At 39.5% G+C, this 16,754-nt stretch overlaps 2 protein-coding genes across 2 annotated transcripts; one reads left to right on the top strand and one right to left on the bottom strand.

Moving 5' to 3' along the window:
* Positions 1–1,242: 1,242 nt before the first annotated feature.
* On the bottom strand, positions 1,243–15,521 carry LOC140928042 (transmembrane prolyl 4-hydroxylase-like). Its single transcript, XM_073377762.1, has 10 exons — positions 15,322–15,521; positions 15,139–15,223; positions 13,049–13,218; positions 11,894–11,955; positions 10,569–10,603; positions 9,377–9,527; positions 9,032–9,089; positions 7,328–7,440; positions 6,478–6,568; positions 1,243–1,632 (listed from the first exon to the last, which is right to left on the bottom strand). Exons 1-10 carry the CDS (start codon positions 15,460–15,462, stop codon positions 1,339–1,341), a joined length of 1,200 nt encoding a protein of 399 aa, XP_073233863.1. The 5' UTR covers positions 15,463–15,521; the 3' UTR covers positions 1,243–1,338.
* On the top strand, positions 3,785–4,657 carry LOC140927721 (pyroglutamylated RF-amide peptide receptor-like). The gene has a single exon (XM_073377400.1). It carries the CDS (start codon positions 3,785–3,787, stop codon positions 4,655–4,657), a length of 873 nt encoding a protein of 290 aa, XP_073233501.1.
* Positions 15,522–16,754: the final 1,233 nt, after the last annotated feature.

Raw genomic sequence — 16,754 nt, 5'->3', positions numbered from 1 at the left:
CCAATTAAGCCTTGAATTTGCAACAGTTCGTTCGAAGAGAATGCAATACAAGGCGACGCTGTAGAAGAGAAGAGTGAAGACGGTTTTCCCTCTTTCAGGTTTAACTGGTTAAATTCTTTTTCGTCCTTTCTTTTTTTTTTTTTTTTTAAATATATAATTGTAAACATCTTGGGTAAATTTACGACAACACATAAGCTCGTACCCGAGCTACCTGGGCGAGCCAACTGTCTATACGTTTCCTTAGAAAACGCGGCGAACCGTTTACATGAGAGACAAAAAGTTATCTCGACTAGAAGGGTCACCCACCAAGCTGGGTCACCCTTTTGCCCTGGTAAGGTATCATTTCTAGCCAAGCCGGGGCCAACTTTTCTGCCCACAGTTTGCCTCCCCCAACAGAAGCAACTCCGTCAAGACAAGGCATGCGCGAGCGCTGTTTCTTGTGGTCACGTGGTCGTTACAAATTAAGCCGGGTGTCTCTGGGGACGGGAAAGGGTGAAATTTTTTCTCATATAAGCGCTAGCTTTAATAAGTTGAATCGGCTGGGAGGGTGATCCTTCTACCAGTGAAAGTTTTTCTCCATATAAGTCTTTCTTCTTGTCCATTTTCACATGAAAATGACATTTTTTTCCATTCGAAATTTAAACTCATTGTCATTTCAATTCACCATTTACGTAGACCATAATGCACCTTGTTCCCCCTTCCCCCCTCCCCCCCCCCCAAAACAAAAATTTGGATGACCATTGTTTTCAATATACTCGTTCCTAAGAGAAATCGAAGACAATTATTATGCAAAATTTTGGGAGGTAAACAAGGTGAATTATGGTCTATGTGAAAATGGTGAATGGCTGCCAATTAACAGACCTCGCTTTCATAAACAGGTTAAGGGCAACTCGGAGATGGGTTATTTGCATTTAAATGACAACAGCCAATCGCGGAGTGGAAATCCAGAAACGGAGGCTTTTGATAAGAAACGGAGGCTTTTGATAAAGCTGGTGGCCCAGTCCCCTCAATTAAAACTTACCGAGACCTTGCAAACTCCTGATATCTAATACAAAAACCTAACGTAAAAAATTGATCGGAACGGATCGCACGGAGCACAGTTTGACATTGCTCTTGGAAATGGTACATTGCGCGCGCAGCCCACAGGTCAGTCAGTAATCTGCTAGCAGATAACTAATCTGTAGATTGCAATGTAATCTCGTTCTAGAAGGCTTCGTCAGTGAGAGATCTGGGAACGAGATTAGCTTGGGATGTTTTCCAAGGATAACCGTAGGCCAAAGAGAAGGCAGATAGTTGACAGAATGTATAATAACAGTGCTAATATTAGCTGTGCTATTTTTATTCTTGCTCCATGTCATCTATTCTGTAATGTATACCGCTCCAAGTCCTTAAGTCGTCCCAGTTATCTCCAATAATATCTATCCAGTTATTTACAATCCACTTATGGCCCTTGATAACGTCACATCCACCGTGGTACGATAGCGAGTCGAGGCTGGACATCCAGCCAGTTGATTGGTTGATGATGTGATTATACCACATTATCGCGGTACCGCGTTTCGGTGTTACTCTTAGGTTTGCTCTGAAACAGTAAGCGCTCAGGTTTGAGAGATAATTGGATTTCTGTGTCCACATCTGCAAAATAAAGAACAGCTTGAAAGTCAATCACTTCTGATTGGAATAATGTTAAAGAAAAAACAATAAACGCCGTATATGGTTTCAGTTTGTTGTTGGTTCTCTCCCTTGCTCCGAGAGGTTTTTCTCCAGTCACTCTGGTTTTCCCCTCTCCTCAAAAACCACCACTTCCAAATTCCAATTCGATCTGGAACGCATGGACATGTTTAAACGTTTTTTTATGAACCCGGCCTAAGTGCTTCATGGTAAGCAAATTACAATAATTTACAACAAATTATGATTTACTCGGATCCGTGAAAAAAGAAACTAAAAAGAGGGAGAGACCGTCTTCTTATAGTCTTATAGAGATGGCCGTTAATAAAGAGTTAACTTTATAAGGTTTAAGAGCACCGTACGTCATTTCAGCACGCTCAACTTGCCATGTAAATGCAGGTTCGGCTTGATGATCAGCAAAGAGTTCAACAAATGTCAAATAAAGGATCCCCTGCGCATTGCTAAGGTTGGTAAAACTCGTGTAGGGGTGGAAGGACTGGAGTAAAGGAGATGTTGATGGAAACACTACACAAGTCATACATGAAGGTAATATACAGATTTAGCCAGGGCTAAAAGCGAAGCTCCCGTTAATAAATTTATGATTTACATCACATAATAAACTTGTAATCCACAAAGTAGTTAACTTTACTTTTTAGGGAAGGGCTTAATGGTTTTCGAGAAAAAATAAAGTGGTCAAATTGCAAACAATCCAAAAGTGAAACAAATCTTACATCGAGGTAATAGTCTTATATGAGCATCCAAAAAAAGTACGAAGTTTGATCACGGTAGACTAGGCTTGGAATAACGCAGTTGTCCACCTACGCTACCCTCACTGGAGCTCCGCTAAGAATCGAAAGTTTTGGAACAACCACGTTTTTGTTGCTCACGCGCCTGATCATTTTGAGTCGACGGTTTAGACTGGGTCGTTATTAGACCGAGTTGCACTATAGGACTGTTTTGGGGCCGCTATCATTCGTTCTCTTTTAGCCATTACAAGGTTATAGAGGAAGCGGGGGCAAATTTCGTCCCCAAACATTCCCACAGTGCAGTTCGACGCAATTTTGCCCAGTTCCCCTCACTCGAGACCTCAAATTGACCAATAGGCGAAATCAGGTTTGGGCGCAAGGGTTTTAGAATTTTCTTCGTTGGAGCTGCTAAACGATGAAATAATAAAAATAGAAGTTGAAGGTAACCAGTAGTTAGATAGCTTGGCCATGACGTTTGATACGAGCATTCGTGGCATCACTGACCAAGCTGGCGGAAACTTTACGATCCTCTGGCGATGAAAAGGCGCCTATGTTTTGGAAACGGTATAAATTCGACATTGGTGTAGCGAAAGCTTGAAAGTGACTCGTCATGGCATCATTCGGCAAAAGTATTAAACAAAAAAACAACATCCTTTGAAGGGCTGCCATGTTGGTCTCCAGAAAAGGATGACGGCTGGATTGGAAGACGCAGTCTGCGTTTTCCAAGTTCAGTGCGTGCTTTTCCTGACGGAAAATTGATAATTGACTATGAGCGTCGTAGTCATTTCCTCTTAATTGCCATTTTCTTTTCCCCGTTTTCTGGTTTCCAGCCTGCAAAACAACATCTGTCGTTCTGAGTAATTATCAGATAGGCGAAGCAGATGCTCAAAGTTTTGAAAGCTTTTGTCGCGCTTTCAGTGGTAACACTCAGTTATTCAGTCATTTTTTACCTTAAGACTGACTGAATGAGATATCAAAGCTAAATTGGCTAGCTCTTGTCCTTCCAATTTTTTGTTTCGCGAAAAAAGTTGTCAAGAAAGTTGATATCGTACGTGGCACCTTCTGATCAAAAGGATAACAAATTTTTAGTGTTTAAAAATCATTGCTGGCAAAGTCAACGACGGTCCAAAGAAAATTATTAAAACTCCAAGTGATTAAAGCGTCAGCAAACATCGTCAAATTAAACAAACGTTGTCCTTTGTATGCAAGCGCAAATAACATTAACCGGAACAGTCTACAGTACTAACAAGGTTTTCACCTTAAATAATTGAAATGTCCTATTGATAATGCAAATATGGCAAAACGGACTGGCTGATATATAAGGTAGGTATTGAGCAACTATTAAAACTTTGAAAGTTGCTGACAACTTTGAGATGTCAATTAATGCAAGCATTGCAAAGACGATTATGATGGGAAAAAATGAACTAGAACAGATTTTTTTTTTCGCCACGGTTCCAACTTTTCTCGCGGGATTCATCGGAAACGTGTTGGTTATCCGTATTGTCCACAAAAAACGAACGATGCACACGAAAACTAATTATCTGTTAGTAAACCTGGCTTTACGTGATATTATCACCATTTTTATGGCACCTCTCTTCTTTTTCTCCCATCAAAATGGGTATCTAAGTGAAGGATTTGGAAGGATCTCTTGCAAGATTATACCTCTAACTGAAATCTCCATTGCTGTTTCATCATTTACTCTAACGGTACTAGCAGCAGAAAGATACCACGCTTTGGTGAAGCCGTTCAGGACAGGATGGCAGCTAAATGATGAGAATATCACAAAGGTTGTAGCTTTTATTTGGATCATTGGTACTCTTTTTTGTTTGCCATTCTTCGTTTTTCAGGAATGGAGCCAGTCGCTCTCCACATGCGTGGGCCCATGGAGCTTACACATGAATCAAACTGTTAAAGTTTACGTTTTCATAGTTGCTGTATTTGTAACGTATATTCCAATAACAGCAATGGTTTACTTTTATGGATCGTTGATAAATGGTCTGTATTTTAGCAACACAATCTGCTCGGAAACTACATCTGGAGAAAGGGACGAGGAGAAGAGCAAACTTGTTGTTACATTTCTTCTAGTTTCTGCTGGGTTTTGCATCGGATATGGACCTTTTGCAATTTTTTACACGATTCTAGCAGCAGGGTATGACAAGCAAACAGACTTTTTTCTATACTCCGTCTTATCGTCTTTGTTTATTTGTATTTTCAACGCTAGTCTGTGTCTCAATCCAATTTTATAAGCTTTTCGTAGTTCGAATTTTAAGGAAGGCTTCAAAAGCATTTTCTTCTGCCGCAGATCGACGTCATCGAATGAGATAGAGTTATATGATGTCTAATGATAACTAACTCGTTTCGAGGCGACTCTATAGCTACGTGTCTGAAATTGCGCGCAAAGGACGGCGAGAAGGAAAAAGCTGTTCCTTTTTCATCCCCTCTCCCGTGGTCTCTCGCCCTTAATCACTTAATCACTAGTCACTCACTTTTTGTGCTCCTTTGATCGCAACCGAATTGCAAAAAGGAACCTCCTGGCAAGGGCGGGGGGGGGGGGGGGGGGGGGGGGCAGTAATAATAGTACTTAAAATCTCCATAAGAAGAGGTGATCTTTCAGGTCACGTGGTGACAAAGAAGGGCAGCTACTTTCTATTGAGTTTCTATTAGGTGTGTAAGCGGTGCTGGGTGCAAAAATAATTGTCCTCCATCTGGCCCCAGTTGTTTAAAAGATGGATAGTGTTATCTACCGGATTACTCAGATAAGTAGAAGGAAAGCCAATGGCGTCATCCACTTGATAGAGATTAATCACTGAGTGGAAAGCGCTATTCACCTTTTGAACAACTTAGGCAATGGCAATCAACAAGGACACTTAAGTGTGTCATATAATACAATCGATTCACTGTCGACTGAAAATAGACTTGTGATATAAAAAGGATATATTGTGAAAAGCTGAACCCTTAGGCTTTCCGTGCAAAAGTGCTCGTGCAAAGATGTATTTCAAGATAATCAGCAGGTTAGTTAGGTGCTTACCATTATGCTAAATTTGATTTCTGCAAAGTTATTGCAAAGCATCAACGGAAGTCGAACGCATCGGTCTGCGTGAAAATTTACCGACAAAGTAGATGATCTGTCAAGGTGGTCCTAATTACTGGTCGGTCCAGTCTCATTTAACCATATGTTTAAAAAAATCTTGTTCCCAGTCCACGGCGCTAGCGATAAGTAAGCAGAATTTTCCCCTAAACGTTAATGCTTGAACGCCTCGGTCCCGTCTGAAATTTGTGTTTCATTGAACAATGCCGTGTCGTTTTGATTTGTTTAGGTTCATGGGTCTCAGCTAGTGACCTTCGTCTATCTGTTGCGATGAGGAGAATCAATTGTTTTCATTGTCATTAGAAAAGTTATAAAACAACACGGAAAGTCTATAACGGTAAAGGATACTCTGGGGTACTATGTAAGAGAATCCGAATTAAGAAATCAGGGAAAATTTTGCTTGAGGAATTCCAGGAATCCTGGTCCTTGGAATCCGGAATACAGTTTAAAGAATCCGAAATCCCATTAACGATTGGAATCCAGAATCCAAGTTTCACCGACAAATACTGGGATACAGTACATGGAATCCGGAATCCACGGCGTGGAATCCAGAATTCAAGACTGTCTTGGATTCCCTTCCATGAGGCGATGAGTGTTTTCAGCATTCGCGCAAAAGACAGTTTATGTTTATTGAATTGAATTAAAGTTTATTAACGTCCATATAACGGAGGAACATATTAAATTAAATTCAAACATACATGTACATACAAACATCCTCTGCTCCCATATAGCTTGATTTTTGGCTAATCGATGCGAGTAGAGGAAAACATAAAGAAAGAAAAGAAAAGGAAAACTTATCTATATAAATGACAATAGAATTTGACTTTCGAGTCATTATAAGTCATCAGAATTTCACTCCAGGCGCAGAGCTCAAACAACACGTCTGTACAGTATCAGAACATGCGCAGAACACAGAGCATTACCGTGTTGCCTCAAGATTTTGTTTGTATGTATATATGAACGATCAATTATACAAACCTCATGATTAAACGTTTCATTGTCAGCAACGGGGAAAGCAGTTTGGCCACCTTTCTCGACATCATTGAGAAAGTACAAAATAGTTATATACCTAACGAAATAAGAGTAAAAGAGTTAATTTCATATACTAGAAATAGTATGACTACAATGACAACTGAAGACTTAAATTTATGAAAGCCGTTTAAGTGGTTAACAAAATATATAGTCCTTTGCCGAGACGCCTAGAGGAAACAATGTATTCATAATCACGCAGCCTAGTCCCCAGGCGTTTTCGGCTCGGTCATTCCTGGACTCTACCATGAGCTGTGACGTCACCGAGATAATCACGAATACTGTAGAGCAAATTACCAGCTAATTTCAGGTACTGTAGTACACATTCAGGTAAATGCACACTACATAACATTGAAAATATTTCGCCTTTTCTTATTCGCATTAATTCCGTGGCTAATTCTCACGCCCAGTTGGCGCTGATGCTGACGCTGCTTCACGCGTGAGCGATACTCAGTATGGACAGCCTGTATGGAGAAAATCTCGTACTCGTAGTCTTCCTCGTCTTATATAGAATCTAAGTGTCTCTATTATGTAGATTTCGGAGGTCGTTATCCACCACGGCCGATCAGACACCCTCCTTGACCTGCATAATGCTTCATGTCAGTATACTTAGCCTCATTTAGGTATTGTTAACTAGATGACATAACATGACATGACGTAAGACATACCTAGACTCAAATTAAATACTTTGACTCCAGTTTTACATAAGCTCGAGAAAGTAAACGAATTTTAGAGCAGCAACGATTTTTTTACATGGAAAATTATGTACATGAAGTGCTTAACATGGTGCACGGCTAACCTGCAAATACGACAATTATCCAAGGCGAGTCGATCGCAGCAAGAGTTCCCAGCGTAGAGTGTGTGTGAGTCATAATGGCAGTGGTAATGACCGCCCGGGCCATATCGCACAGCCTACAATAATACAAAACGAAAACGTCTTAATATGCAAAAAAATTAGCTGGGTCTTTGGTGTGTATTGACTTAGCTCAATAATATTCCCAGCTTCCTGGCTATATTTCTCTTTCTTGGTTGGTGTTATTGAAACTTTGTCAGTAATCCCAGTTATTACTTGCCGGCTGATTACGGCGAGCAAGCTGGTACTTTCTTCCCCCTTCAAGGTTTGCCTGTTTGATCTCTCATGAAGTTCTCTTAGCCATCAGTCTAAGTGCCTGCATATTGGCCTCGCTCTTTTTTGTTTTAGGAAACTGAAATAAAGTTGAAGTTAAAATTATTTCCATGCCGAATCCAAAGAAGCCAGAGAGATATTAAGGTACCCCTTCAACGCAGTTGCATACTCCTACTTTTTTCTTTATCATCGAATATGGTGTCAGTCCAATAAATAGATACAAAGTCATGATAACGCGTAGGCAAGGTAGCTTAAATCCAGTATTCAGGTACCAATATCAAGAGAAAATATGATTTGCAGGCGACCAGAGAAGCGCGCGATCCTAATCTCTTGGCTGTTATTACACATGCGTGGCACGCAGAATGAATGGAGTGAATGGAATGCTTAGAACATGATCTGAGCACACGGGTCGAGCCGCGAGGGAAATTTACCTTAACCAACGAGGAGCACTACACAGATCTCTGGGTAGTGACGCGTCATCAGTGTAGACTCTCTGCAGTCGTTCCTCAGACGTCATTTCCCGAGAAAACCATTGATGGTGTCGTGAAATGGCGGCTGTTTTCTCAGACTAAATCTGATCAAAAGACTGCGTTGGAGCAAGAGCGTTTTGACGTTTAATAATGTTGGAAGGGGAGAGGGGGGGGATAACCTATACTGTGCATTTTTGTTTTAATACTTCATAGATATCTGCACTGTAAATCAGAAAGATCTGTTTTAGCCCTAAAAATGGGGTCGTTTCGGTGAGTAAAACACATTCCTATGTATGAGTCTAATTTGGCTTCCTTAAATCAGGGCCGATACAGTCCAATTACCTTGGGCTGATTTGGACCCAAGGGCAGAAATGGGCCCCAGCGTGGGCTGAAATAGTCTTTTGATTGAGCTGTTTTGGCCTCAATTGTGCTCAAATGGCTCCAGACGGGGTTGAATCAGACTTTTGCCTGCAGTGCTGAATTGAAACTTTGGGGCTGCAACAGATGTTTTTAACTTTCAGTGTGGAATGGTCGAAACTGGTTGATCTTTTTTTTGACAGCTTGCTGAACACAGGCCTGCCCAGAGGGAAAAGGCACGAACGGGACTCATAGGTCCCATGCAAGGTGCCATCCCGACCCAATCCCACAACCCGTAAAGGTTGGCCACACCACCGGGGTCTACGTCCCTTGCTCTTTTCGAACAGTGGCGTGGGTTCTTTTAGAAAGTCTAACCATTTGCAGATGTCATTACAAAGGCAGCACTTTCTTCTCAGTTATTTAAAGACCCTGAGTGTTTGCCCGGCTGTGGTTTGAACCCGTGACCTCCCGCTCAGAAGACCGGTGGTCTTCCAGCTGAGCTCACCATGTGGTGGTACAAACTCTACACCATGAAAGGAGCCTTACATACCACGGGTGTTTCACTGCCTCTTATTATTTCTATTGGAAGTCCCGTGAGAGCAGCTTTTCTGAAACAACAGAAAAGAACAATCTTTAAGTATCTTCTTTTAGCTTTATATTTATGTATATAGTTAACAAGCAAAGTAATTTTATGCCGGAAAAGATCTGACTGATGGCCAGTCGTTCATTGTATCATCCCCACTTCATATTAGACACAATTATTTGTCATTTTTATTTCATTGTTGCATCGGTTAGACAAAATTGCGTGCTTTTAGCCGTGGATTAGGGCTAGCGGACACTTACATATCTGACTATATGAAGCTTGTGTACTGCTAATAATATAACCCAAACTCACTTTTTATCGAGCCGCACAGCTAAATTGTCATCAGGGTGAAGTTCGATGAAAGTTTGGTTGCTATGACGACCCTTGACTTGTGTTTCCAGGCGTATTTTCTCTACGTAATGCAAGATCTCTGAAGGCCTAAACTCGCTACGACGAATAGTACCTGAAAAAGTCAAGAGAATGCAAAAGCTACCTGATTCTGCTCAATACTTTTTGCAACTTCAATTGAGAATGTTGACAGAGAGAAGTGCCGACAATTGTATATTGCTCTCAATTCTAAACCAGTTTTGCTTTCGTAATGTACCATATTGCAATGCATGTTTAAGGGGCCCATCATATTACATTTTCCGCGAAACATCAGATTAATTGTCTAATCGAATAAACAAATGTTGCAATCTCCGTCTACCTAGACAGGGGCACCCGATGACTGTGTTTGTAAAGATCTGTTCGGGGAAGCAAATATTGCCTAGAATTTTCTATTGCTTGAGGACGGCTAATTCTAGATGGCTATTCCATTCAGGTAGAATTTTCTCAGCTCAGCTAATAAATTCACTACGATTTTTTCACATTTTAATCCCCATATTAGGCTAATTTTCTTAGAAAAAGGAAACCTAAAATTTCCGGATTAAAAAATTTGATATGAAAAGGAGTAAGAAAAATTCTCTTTTTCCTAAAACGTTAAATTGCATCTAAAATTTTCGGGAGAAGAATTCTGAAACCCTTGTATAGTAATTTCGAAAAGACTCAAGTTCGCCTAGGATGACCAAACAGGTACAAAATTTAAAACGCTGCTTAGAATGCATTTCTAGAGATCTAAAGTACCCTGGATTCTAGCCTAAAAGTGTCTTCAATGTATTTAGGAAGAAACCGTCGTTGGGTGCCCCTGCCTTGAGTTATATATAAAACACCGAAACGTGAATTTTTTTTTTTTTTTGTCAAGTATGGGGCGGGGGCTTGCGCAAAGCTCATGAAAATGTTCAGCTACAGGTTCTTAAATAAAACCATTTTGACTACACGAGTAGATTGCCGTAGTAAAATATGACTTCTAAACATGATACCTTCAAACGGGAGTCTCTTTTAATAAGCGAAGATCGTGCACTCTTTGTATCCGGCCTTGACGGGAAATTTGTCGGACCTTTCTAAGAAAAGCACACTATAGCTTCCAGCTAGCCGTCTAACTGTTTTTACCTAAATTATGACTAACCTGGTATGCGCTTTCCAGCATTTATTGATGTTAACCTGAAATTTATATTGGTCCAAGGTGTAATTCTAGTAAACCTAGGCTAAGTAAGAACAAAAGTCGACTCCCGGTAACTCGAACCCTCGCTAACTCGAACCAAAATCGATTTCCCCTGGATTTCCTTCATACATTTACTGTAAGTTTACCCTCGGTAACACGAATCTCCCGCTAACTCGACGTAATTTTCGTTTCCCTTCAGATCATTTCTAGACAATTTTACCCTTGAAAACTCGAACAATGCAGTGAGCTGCAGTTCAAAACAATGAATTTATTTCAAAACAACCGTGTATTCCTTGTCTTTACTTTTTTGTCAGTCCAATTGAATAGAATGTTTATCCATGTGCTGATTAATCAAGCTGTTTTTAAAATTCTTTTTCCAAAATAACAATATATATCTTGTTGCTCTTGAAGTGAAGTGTGCATTATACTTGCATTCCTCCCACATCCCGTTTCTTTATTTCTAGTTATTTGCTTCGATCTCCCGATAACTCGATCTTCCGCTAACTCGAATTTTTTTCGATTTTCCTTGAAGGTTCAACTTATCCGGAGTCGACTATATTTCGAAGGTTAGAGAGGGGTCAGGGGATAGGTAAGCTAGGAACTAAGTATTTCAACTAAGCCGCAGAAGACCCCCTTCTCGATGCCATTGGATACATGGTTAGCCTATTTCCATCCTCCCTGAATTGTCTGGTTTCGAAGTCTCTAGAAGTTTGAGTTTGCCACCTCAAAATTGTCTTTCGCGTAGTTTCGATCGTACTTTTTAGGACACACAGTATAAAAACTGTCAGTCATATCTCCCTCGAAAGGAGGAGATACCGTGACGTAAATTTCCCCTCGTCAAGTCGAGGATAGGCCCTGAGGATTGGAGAGATAATAAATAGCACAACATAATAAGACGTACGTAACTTTGGAGAAACCAGACAGGGTGATGAGGTGTGCATGTAGTGCACAGAATGCAGTTCACAACTTAGTTTTAACCGGCACCAAAGGCCATGCTGGCACTTAGTCTAAGGGCGACTAAAATAAGTCAGGTCTGGCAGGCCAGACCAGTCCTGCACTGTTGCGTAAAAAGAATTCCCTACTAGTCTGACCTATCCACTGCAGGTAGATCTCTCTTTTTCTAAATAGTATGCAGGGCAAAGATGAGTTTTAGCGAAGACTTACGAAACAGTCTTTTTTCTTTCGTTTAGTTTAAAACAACCTGTCCGTCTGGCCAGTTCTGACTTTTTGTTAGCTCCATGAGACCACACTTAAACATATGACGGGGCAAATAATGAAGCTCTACTCACATTTTCTTGACGTCGTTCAATGTGAAATGTAAGTCGCGAATGTAGCGCATGCCCGAAATGACCTGTAATAAGGAATGACGTAAGAAATATGGATACGTGGATCTGATGCCTAGTGAGGAGGGGCGTAAATTACCAAGTGGCAACTGACATTTTGAACACAGTAGTGTTTTAGACAAGTTGAAACACTTTCTAACCAAACTTACTTACGAGATATATTTAGCTTCGCATTTTTTATACATTGTGATGTATACGACACCAGTACGCGCCCTGTGATTGTTGGTCGCTAATAACTAGCAGCTTACATATGTATACCGCCGACAAACACTGACCTCTTAGAGTGAAAGTGTTTTCTTTCTTTTGTTCAGCATGGGGCACAGTTTCTAAAATATTTGCTTTTTTTTCCGAGTTGAGCTATTGCAGGCCTCGGTGCTGAAACAATGATATTTGGACATTTTTTGGAACATGAGACTGATGTTTTTTTTTTTCTCCAGATAAACATCAGTGCAAGGGTAATAAGGGGAGGTTCAACAAAGCGCCATAAAACGTTCTCCTCAACGTTTTAGTGTACATTTTCACATCTACCAGCAAAAAAAAAAAATGCCAGTGAAAAAATGCAAAATCATCCCTCCGATAAACTGAAATCACTTAATTTTTTGCTGAGAAAAAGGATTTGGCGGTTTGGATAAGCAATAGAAAACGTTCTCCGTGTTTGCAAAGCCTGATATAAACACGAGAGGGGTTGGGAGAATTACAGTCAGTTATGTTCGAGAATTCTCATTGCTCATTTGCACAACTGTCTAGAATTCTTTCGAGAATTCTCGAATTCTCCCAACCCCTCTCATGTTTATATCAGGCTATGCGCGCAAATACAGGAAAAACGTTTTCTATTGCTTTTATTGCGTGATTAGCGCGCCAAAAGCTAAACATCTTGACGTCACAACCATACATACCCTCATGCAAACACGCCTCTCGGTCAATGAGAGCGCGCGTACTATCTATAGTAAGTTGTTTTATAAAATTTAATCTCAGTATTATCGAGAAGTTTCTCCTCGCGACATCGTCTGGCGGAAATAACTTTCTAAACAGGAACAGCAACAAACAGGAAACTGTTTGCAAAAAAATGTCATTCTGTACTGTTCTAGGTAGAACTTATACCTCATCAGAATCGATAACGTTGTCTCTGTTCAGATCCCATTGTTCAAAGGAGGTCTGAGAGAGCAGCTCGTCCATGGAATGGTGATAAACATCACTGGTTTCGATGTTTCCGTGTTCCGCAAAGTAAAGAAGACGTCTGGACTCGTCTTCACTCAAGAAATTAGGAATTTCTGCGGAAAAATTTAGTTTTCAAGAAGTAAGAAGAATTAATATAGGGAGAATGAAAGTAGAATGAATGAATGTGGAAGGGAACTGTATGTAAAACATACAGCTATTATCAACCACTGCCCACTACCCTGCTGAAAATAGACTTGTAAAGTACATTCAATCATCCTTCTAATCTTTATTCCAGGCCTTTTATGAGGGCTCTTTGATTTATTTGTGAAGTATGCCCTTTTTTGTATAACTAGACGTCAAACTAGAAAGAACGATAAAAAAATCTTATTTTTATTTTTTAACGAACTTGCCCTTCGCCAACATCGCTTTAACACTCGGGAAAACTGAACACGTTAATTTTCTGTGCATTAACAAACTCTTCGAAATAACTTTTTCGATCTTAAACGCGATAGCTACTATGAACTACAGCTAATGGGACTGAAATAATTTTATTTTACTAATGGTAAATATTTCTTATGAATTCGGCATTTAATTGGACCCTACGTTTCGAAGAAAATCGCATCTGGTGAAAAATATAGCTGATATTTTTTTTTGGCTGATAATTTTTTGGTATCAGCTTTTATTGATGTAATAAGCATGCCAAAGAAATTTCAGAGAAATCGCTGGAGCAGAAGCCCGTAACTGAAACGTCCTTCAAAATTCAGATGTGAAATTGTTTTTGAATTTCGACAACGCATTGCTCTGAGGTAGAACGAGCCGTCAATTCAAATTTTCGAGGCAATTTTAATAAGTAATTCCAATGCCTGCTAATTCTTAAAACAAAGCCGATTACCAATAGTGCAATTCTTTGAGAGGTACTCCTCAGTTTTAGAAGCACTATGAATAGCTCCAAATCTGTCTCTCTAAGGTCGAATGACTTTTAAAACATTGTAATACATTGAAATACATGTATGTAGCAGGAGATTGAACTACAAAAAGTAATCCAGAAGACTATTTCAAAAATGTCGAAGAATAAATCACTCATGTTCAGAGGAGGAATTTGTAGTGTTTGCAAAAGAGAAGAGCACTTGTTAATGAATGTCACTATTGTTGATCGGCTTTGTTTTAAGAATTAGCAGGCACTGCTGGAATTACGTATCCCGAAAATTCGAATTTCGGGCTCGTACTACCTCAAAGCTTTTCGCTGTCGAAATTCCAAAACAGTTTCACAGCTGAATTTTGAAGGACTTTTTGGTTACGGACTTCTGCTTCAACGATTGCTCTGAAATTTCTTTGACATACTTGTTACATAAATAAAAGCTGACACCAGAAATTTCAGGCCAAAATATCAGCAAAATGTTTCACTCAATGCAATTTTCTTCAAAACATGGGGTCCAATTAAGGGCTGATTTCATAAAAAAATTTATCAACAGCAGTAAAGTCGGATTATTTTCGCTTATTGCTGAATGATAGCTTTAGTTCATCACAAGTTTTGTTGCCACCGCGTTAAAACCGAAAACGTTATGGCAAAATTTCGCTATAGCTCAAAGCGTTTGTATCAATAACGGAGCCACCTTTAACTGACAAGAATTATAGGGCTAGGTTACATTTCTATCCCAAAAGTCATTGCTGGATTTCTAGTTACAGTTTCCTTTTCTTACTTCGACTTATTGCTAATTGATTAAAACTCGTCCTAAGTTTTATAATCTCTTGTGGGATCTAGACGGCGATCTATGTTGTTATTTCACCGTCTATTATCAGTATATGGAAATGTCGTAGGTATTAGACAGTTAAAAGAGCTTTAATTACTGACAATTCCTGACTAGTCAATTTTTGAGGTCTATGGCAATTCGTGTATCCCGGCACGGCCAGGTTTTACATCGACTACAAGGGACTTTGAGGGGATCTTATTATTTATCTCCTGAACCATTTATTTACAATTAGAATTCGACGGAATCATCACGATAGCGAAGACTACTCGATAGCAAACTTACCGAATATAGGAGGTCTCACACTTAATGTTTTCACGGTGAAAGGTTTCTCCTCTCTCAAGAGCTCGATTTCCCGAAGATAACCAACCTACAATGTGATTTAATCGTTAACTCTAATAAAAGATGACAATCTCTGACCAAGAGATGAAAACGTTGGGTTTTTAAGAGTACATGTGTATAGCTTACCTTGACGGGATCTAAACGCGGCAATTTTGTTCTTCTTACAATGCATGGCCCAGATCCTTCTCTAGACGCTGCGCTAGTTGTGTAACAAACGACCACAAGTAAAACAGACACCTTTGCAAAAAGATAGCTCAGTTTCGCCATTCACAAATACGATTCGAAAAACACTGTAGCGTTGTTTCATATGTTTATGTATGTAAATATCAAAATTCCGAGATACCGAAATCGACCTTTATCGTCCGCGTGGACTATTATAAATTTTAACTGGTACCAGTTAAAAAACACGAGGACGAATTTCTCGTATTATTTAAATTATAGTTGCTTATTCTCATTACGAGTTAATTGCTTTATTTCAATAGTTTTGGAGTTATTTTCAAACAGATTTAGCCATATATATGACTTAAACAGCACATTGATTAAACATTTCTATGGCAACGAATAAATGCCTTTATTAACTATTCATAATACCTTGTGTTTTGCTCGCAAAAAATAAATTTGATTTTTATGGTTCTTTTCTTTTCTTTCTTTTTTTAATTCTTTTTCTTCTTTCGATTACTGATTTTTAGGAAATCGCCACAAAATGAAGCTGCCGGTATTTTTTTATTAGCACCATTTATTCTTTATTTATTGCAAAACGGCTTTTGCTTCCTTAGTAAATCAAAAAAGTAAAGAAAAATGGGTCAAAGATTATCATCAAAATTATGCAAAACTGTATTGCTATTAAGGGTTCCTTGGTAGACTGTTACAATGATTTATGTCAAGAAAAGTTTCCCAAAGAACGCTGGTCCCAAGCAGAGGCGTAGTCATGGTATCCACCCTACGAGAGATACAACTGATGTACGGGATTCTTGCAGCGAGTTTTTTATTCAATTCTGCTTCTAATATGAAAGAAAAGAATCAGAATAAATATTTAGTAAGGACGAAAAGCAGTATTCAACACTGGCGCGCGGATACCTTCAGGTGACTCCGCACAGTTTAGTCACACCTGACATAGACACTAGTCTTTTTTTAGACACGTTCAAAAACATTAGTATAAAAAGGTAATAAGATCTAATATACTGGTTTAAGTGTTTTTCGTGTGAATATTGGTCATTTTAAAATTCTCTTTTTATACCTTAATTGTAAGGGTTAATAACTTGTGTAGTTCTGATGGCAGTCCATTCGAAAGGACAGCCCCTGAATACCCATAATTGCTCTTAAGAATAGTTACCCCTTGATTTAGGTACTGGGTATTCTAAGAGCGACGGATGTTGGAACAAATGTCACCAGCAGAGAACATATCTTGCATGTAGGGAGCGCTTTTGCTTATTTAGCGTTTTGAACATGGTAACTACCTTTTGTTTCTCGGTTAACCGGAAACCCAATTCCATTAAAGAATCGTCAGAACTAGAGGACTGGAACAAGCGTTAGCGGTGTCGTTCTTTTTAGAGATTTTA

Source organism: Porites lutea, chromosome 2 (genome assembly GCF_958299795.1).
Source record: "Porites lutea chromosome 2, jaPorLute2.1, whole genome shotgun sequence".
Classification (NCBI taxonomy): domain Eukaryota; kingdom Metazoa; phylum Cnidaria; class Anthozoa; order Scleractinia; family Poritidae; genus Porites; species Porites lutea.
The sequence above is the reverse complement of the archived record's forward strand: the minus strand, read 5'-3'. Positions and strand labels throughout refer to the sequence as shown.

Bases quoted from the DNA above. Each gene is read 5' to 3' on its own strand.
- LOC140927721 (XM_073377400.1), top strand. From the start codon at position 3,785: ATGTCAATTAATGCAAGCATTGCAAAGACGATTATGATGGGAAAAAAT.
- LOC140928042 (XM_073377762.1), bottom strand. From the start codon at position 15,462: ATGGCGAAACTGAGCTATCTTTTTGCAAAGGTGTCTGTTTTACTTGTG. The intron at 9,528-10,568 runs GTTAGTCATAAT...TGACTTTTTCAG, and splicing joins TGCTGGAAAGCGCATACCAG to GTACTATTCGTCGTAGCGAG. The intron at 9,090-9,376 runs GTGAGTTTGGGT...CTGTTGTTTCAG, and splicing joins GCTGTGCGGCTCGATAAAAA to AAAAGCTGCTCTCACGGGAC.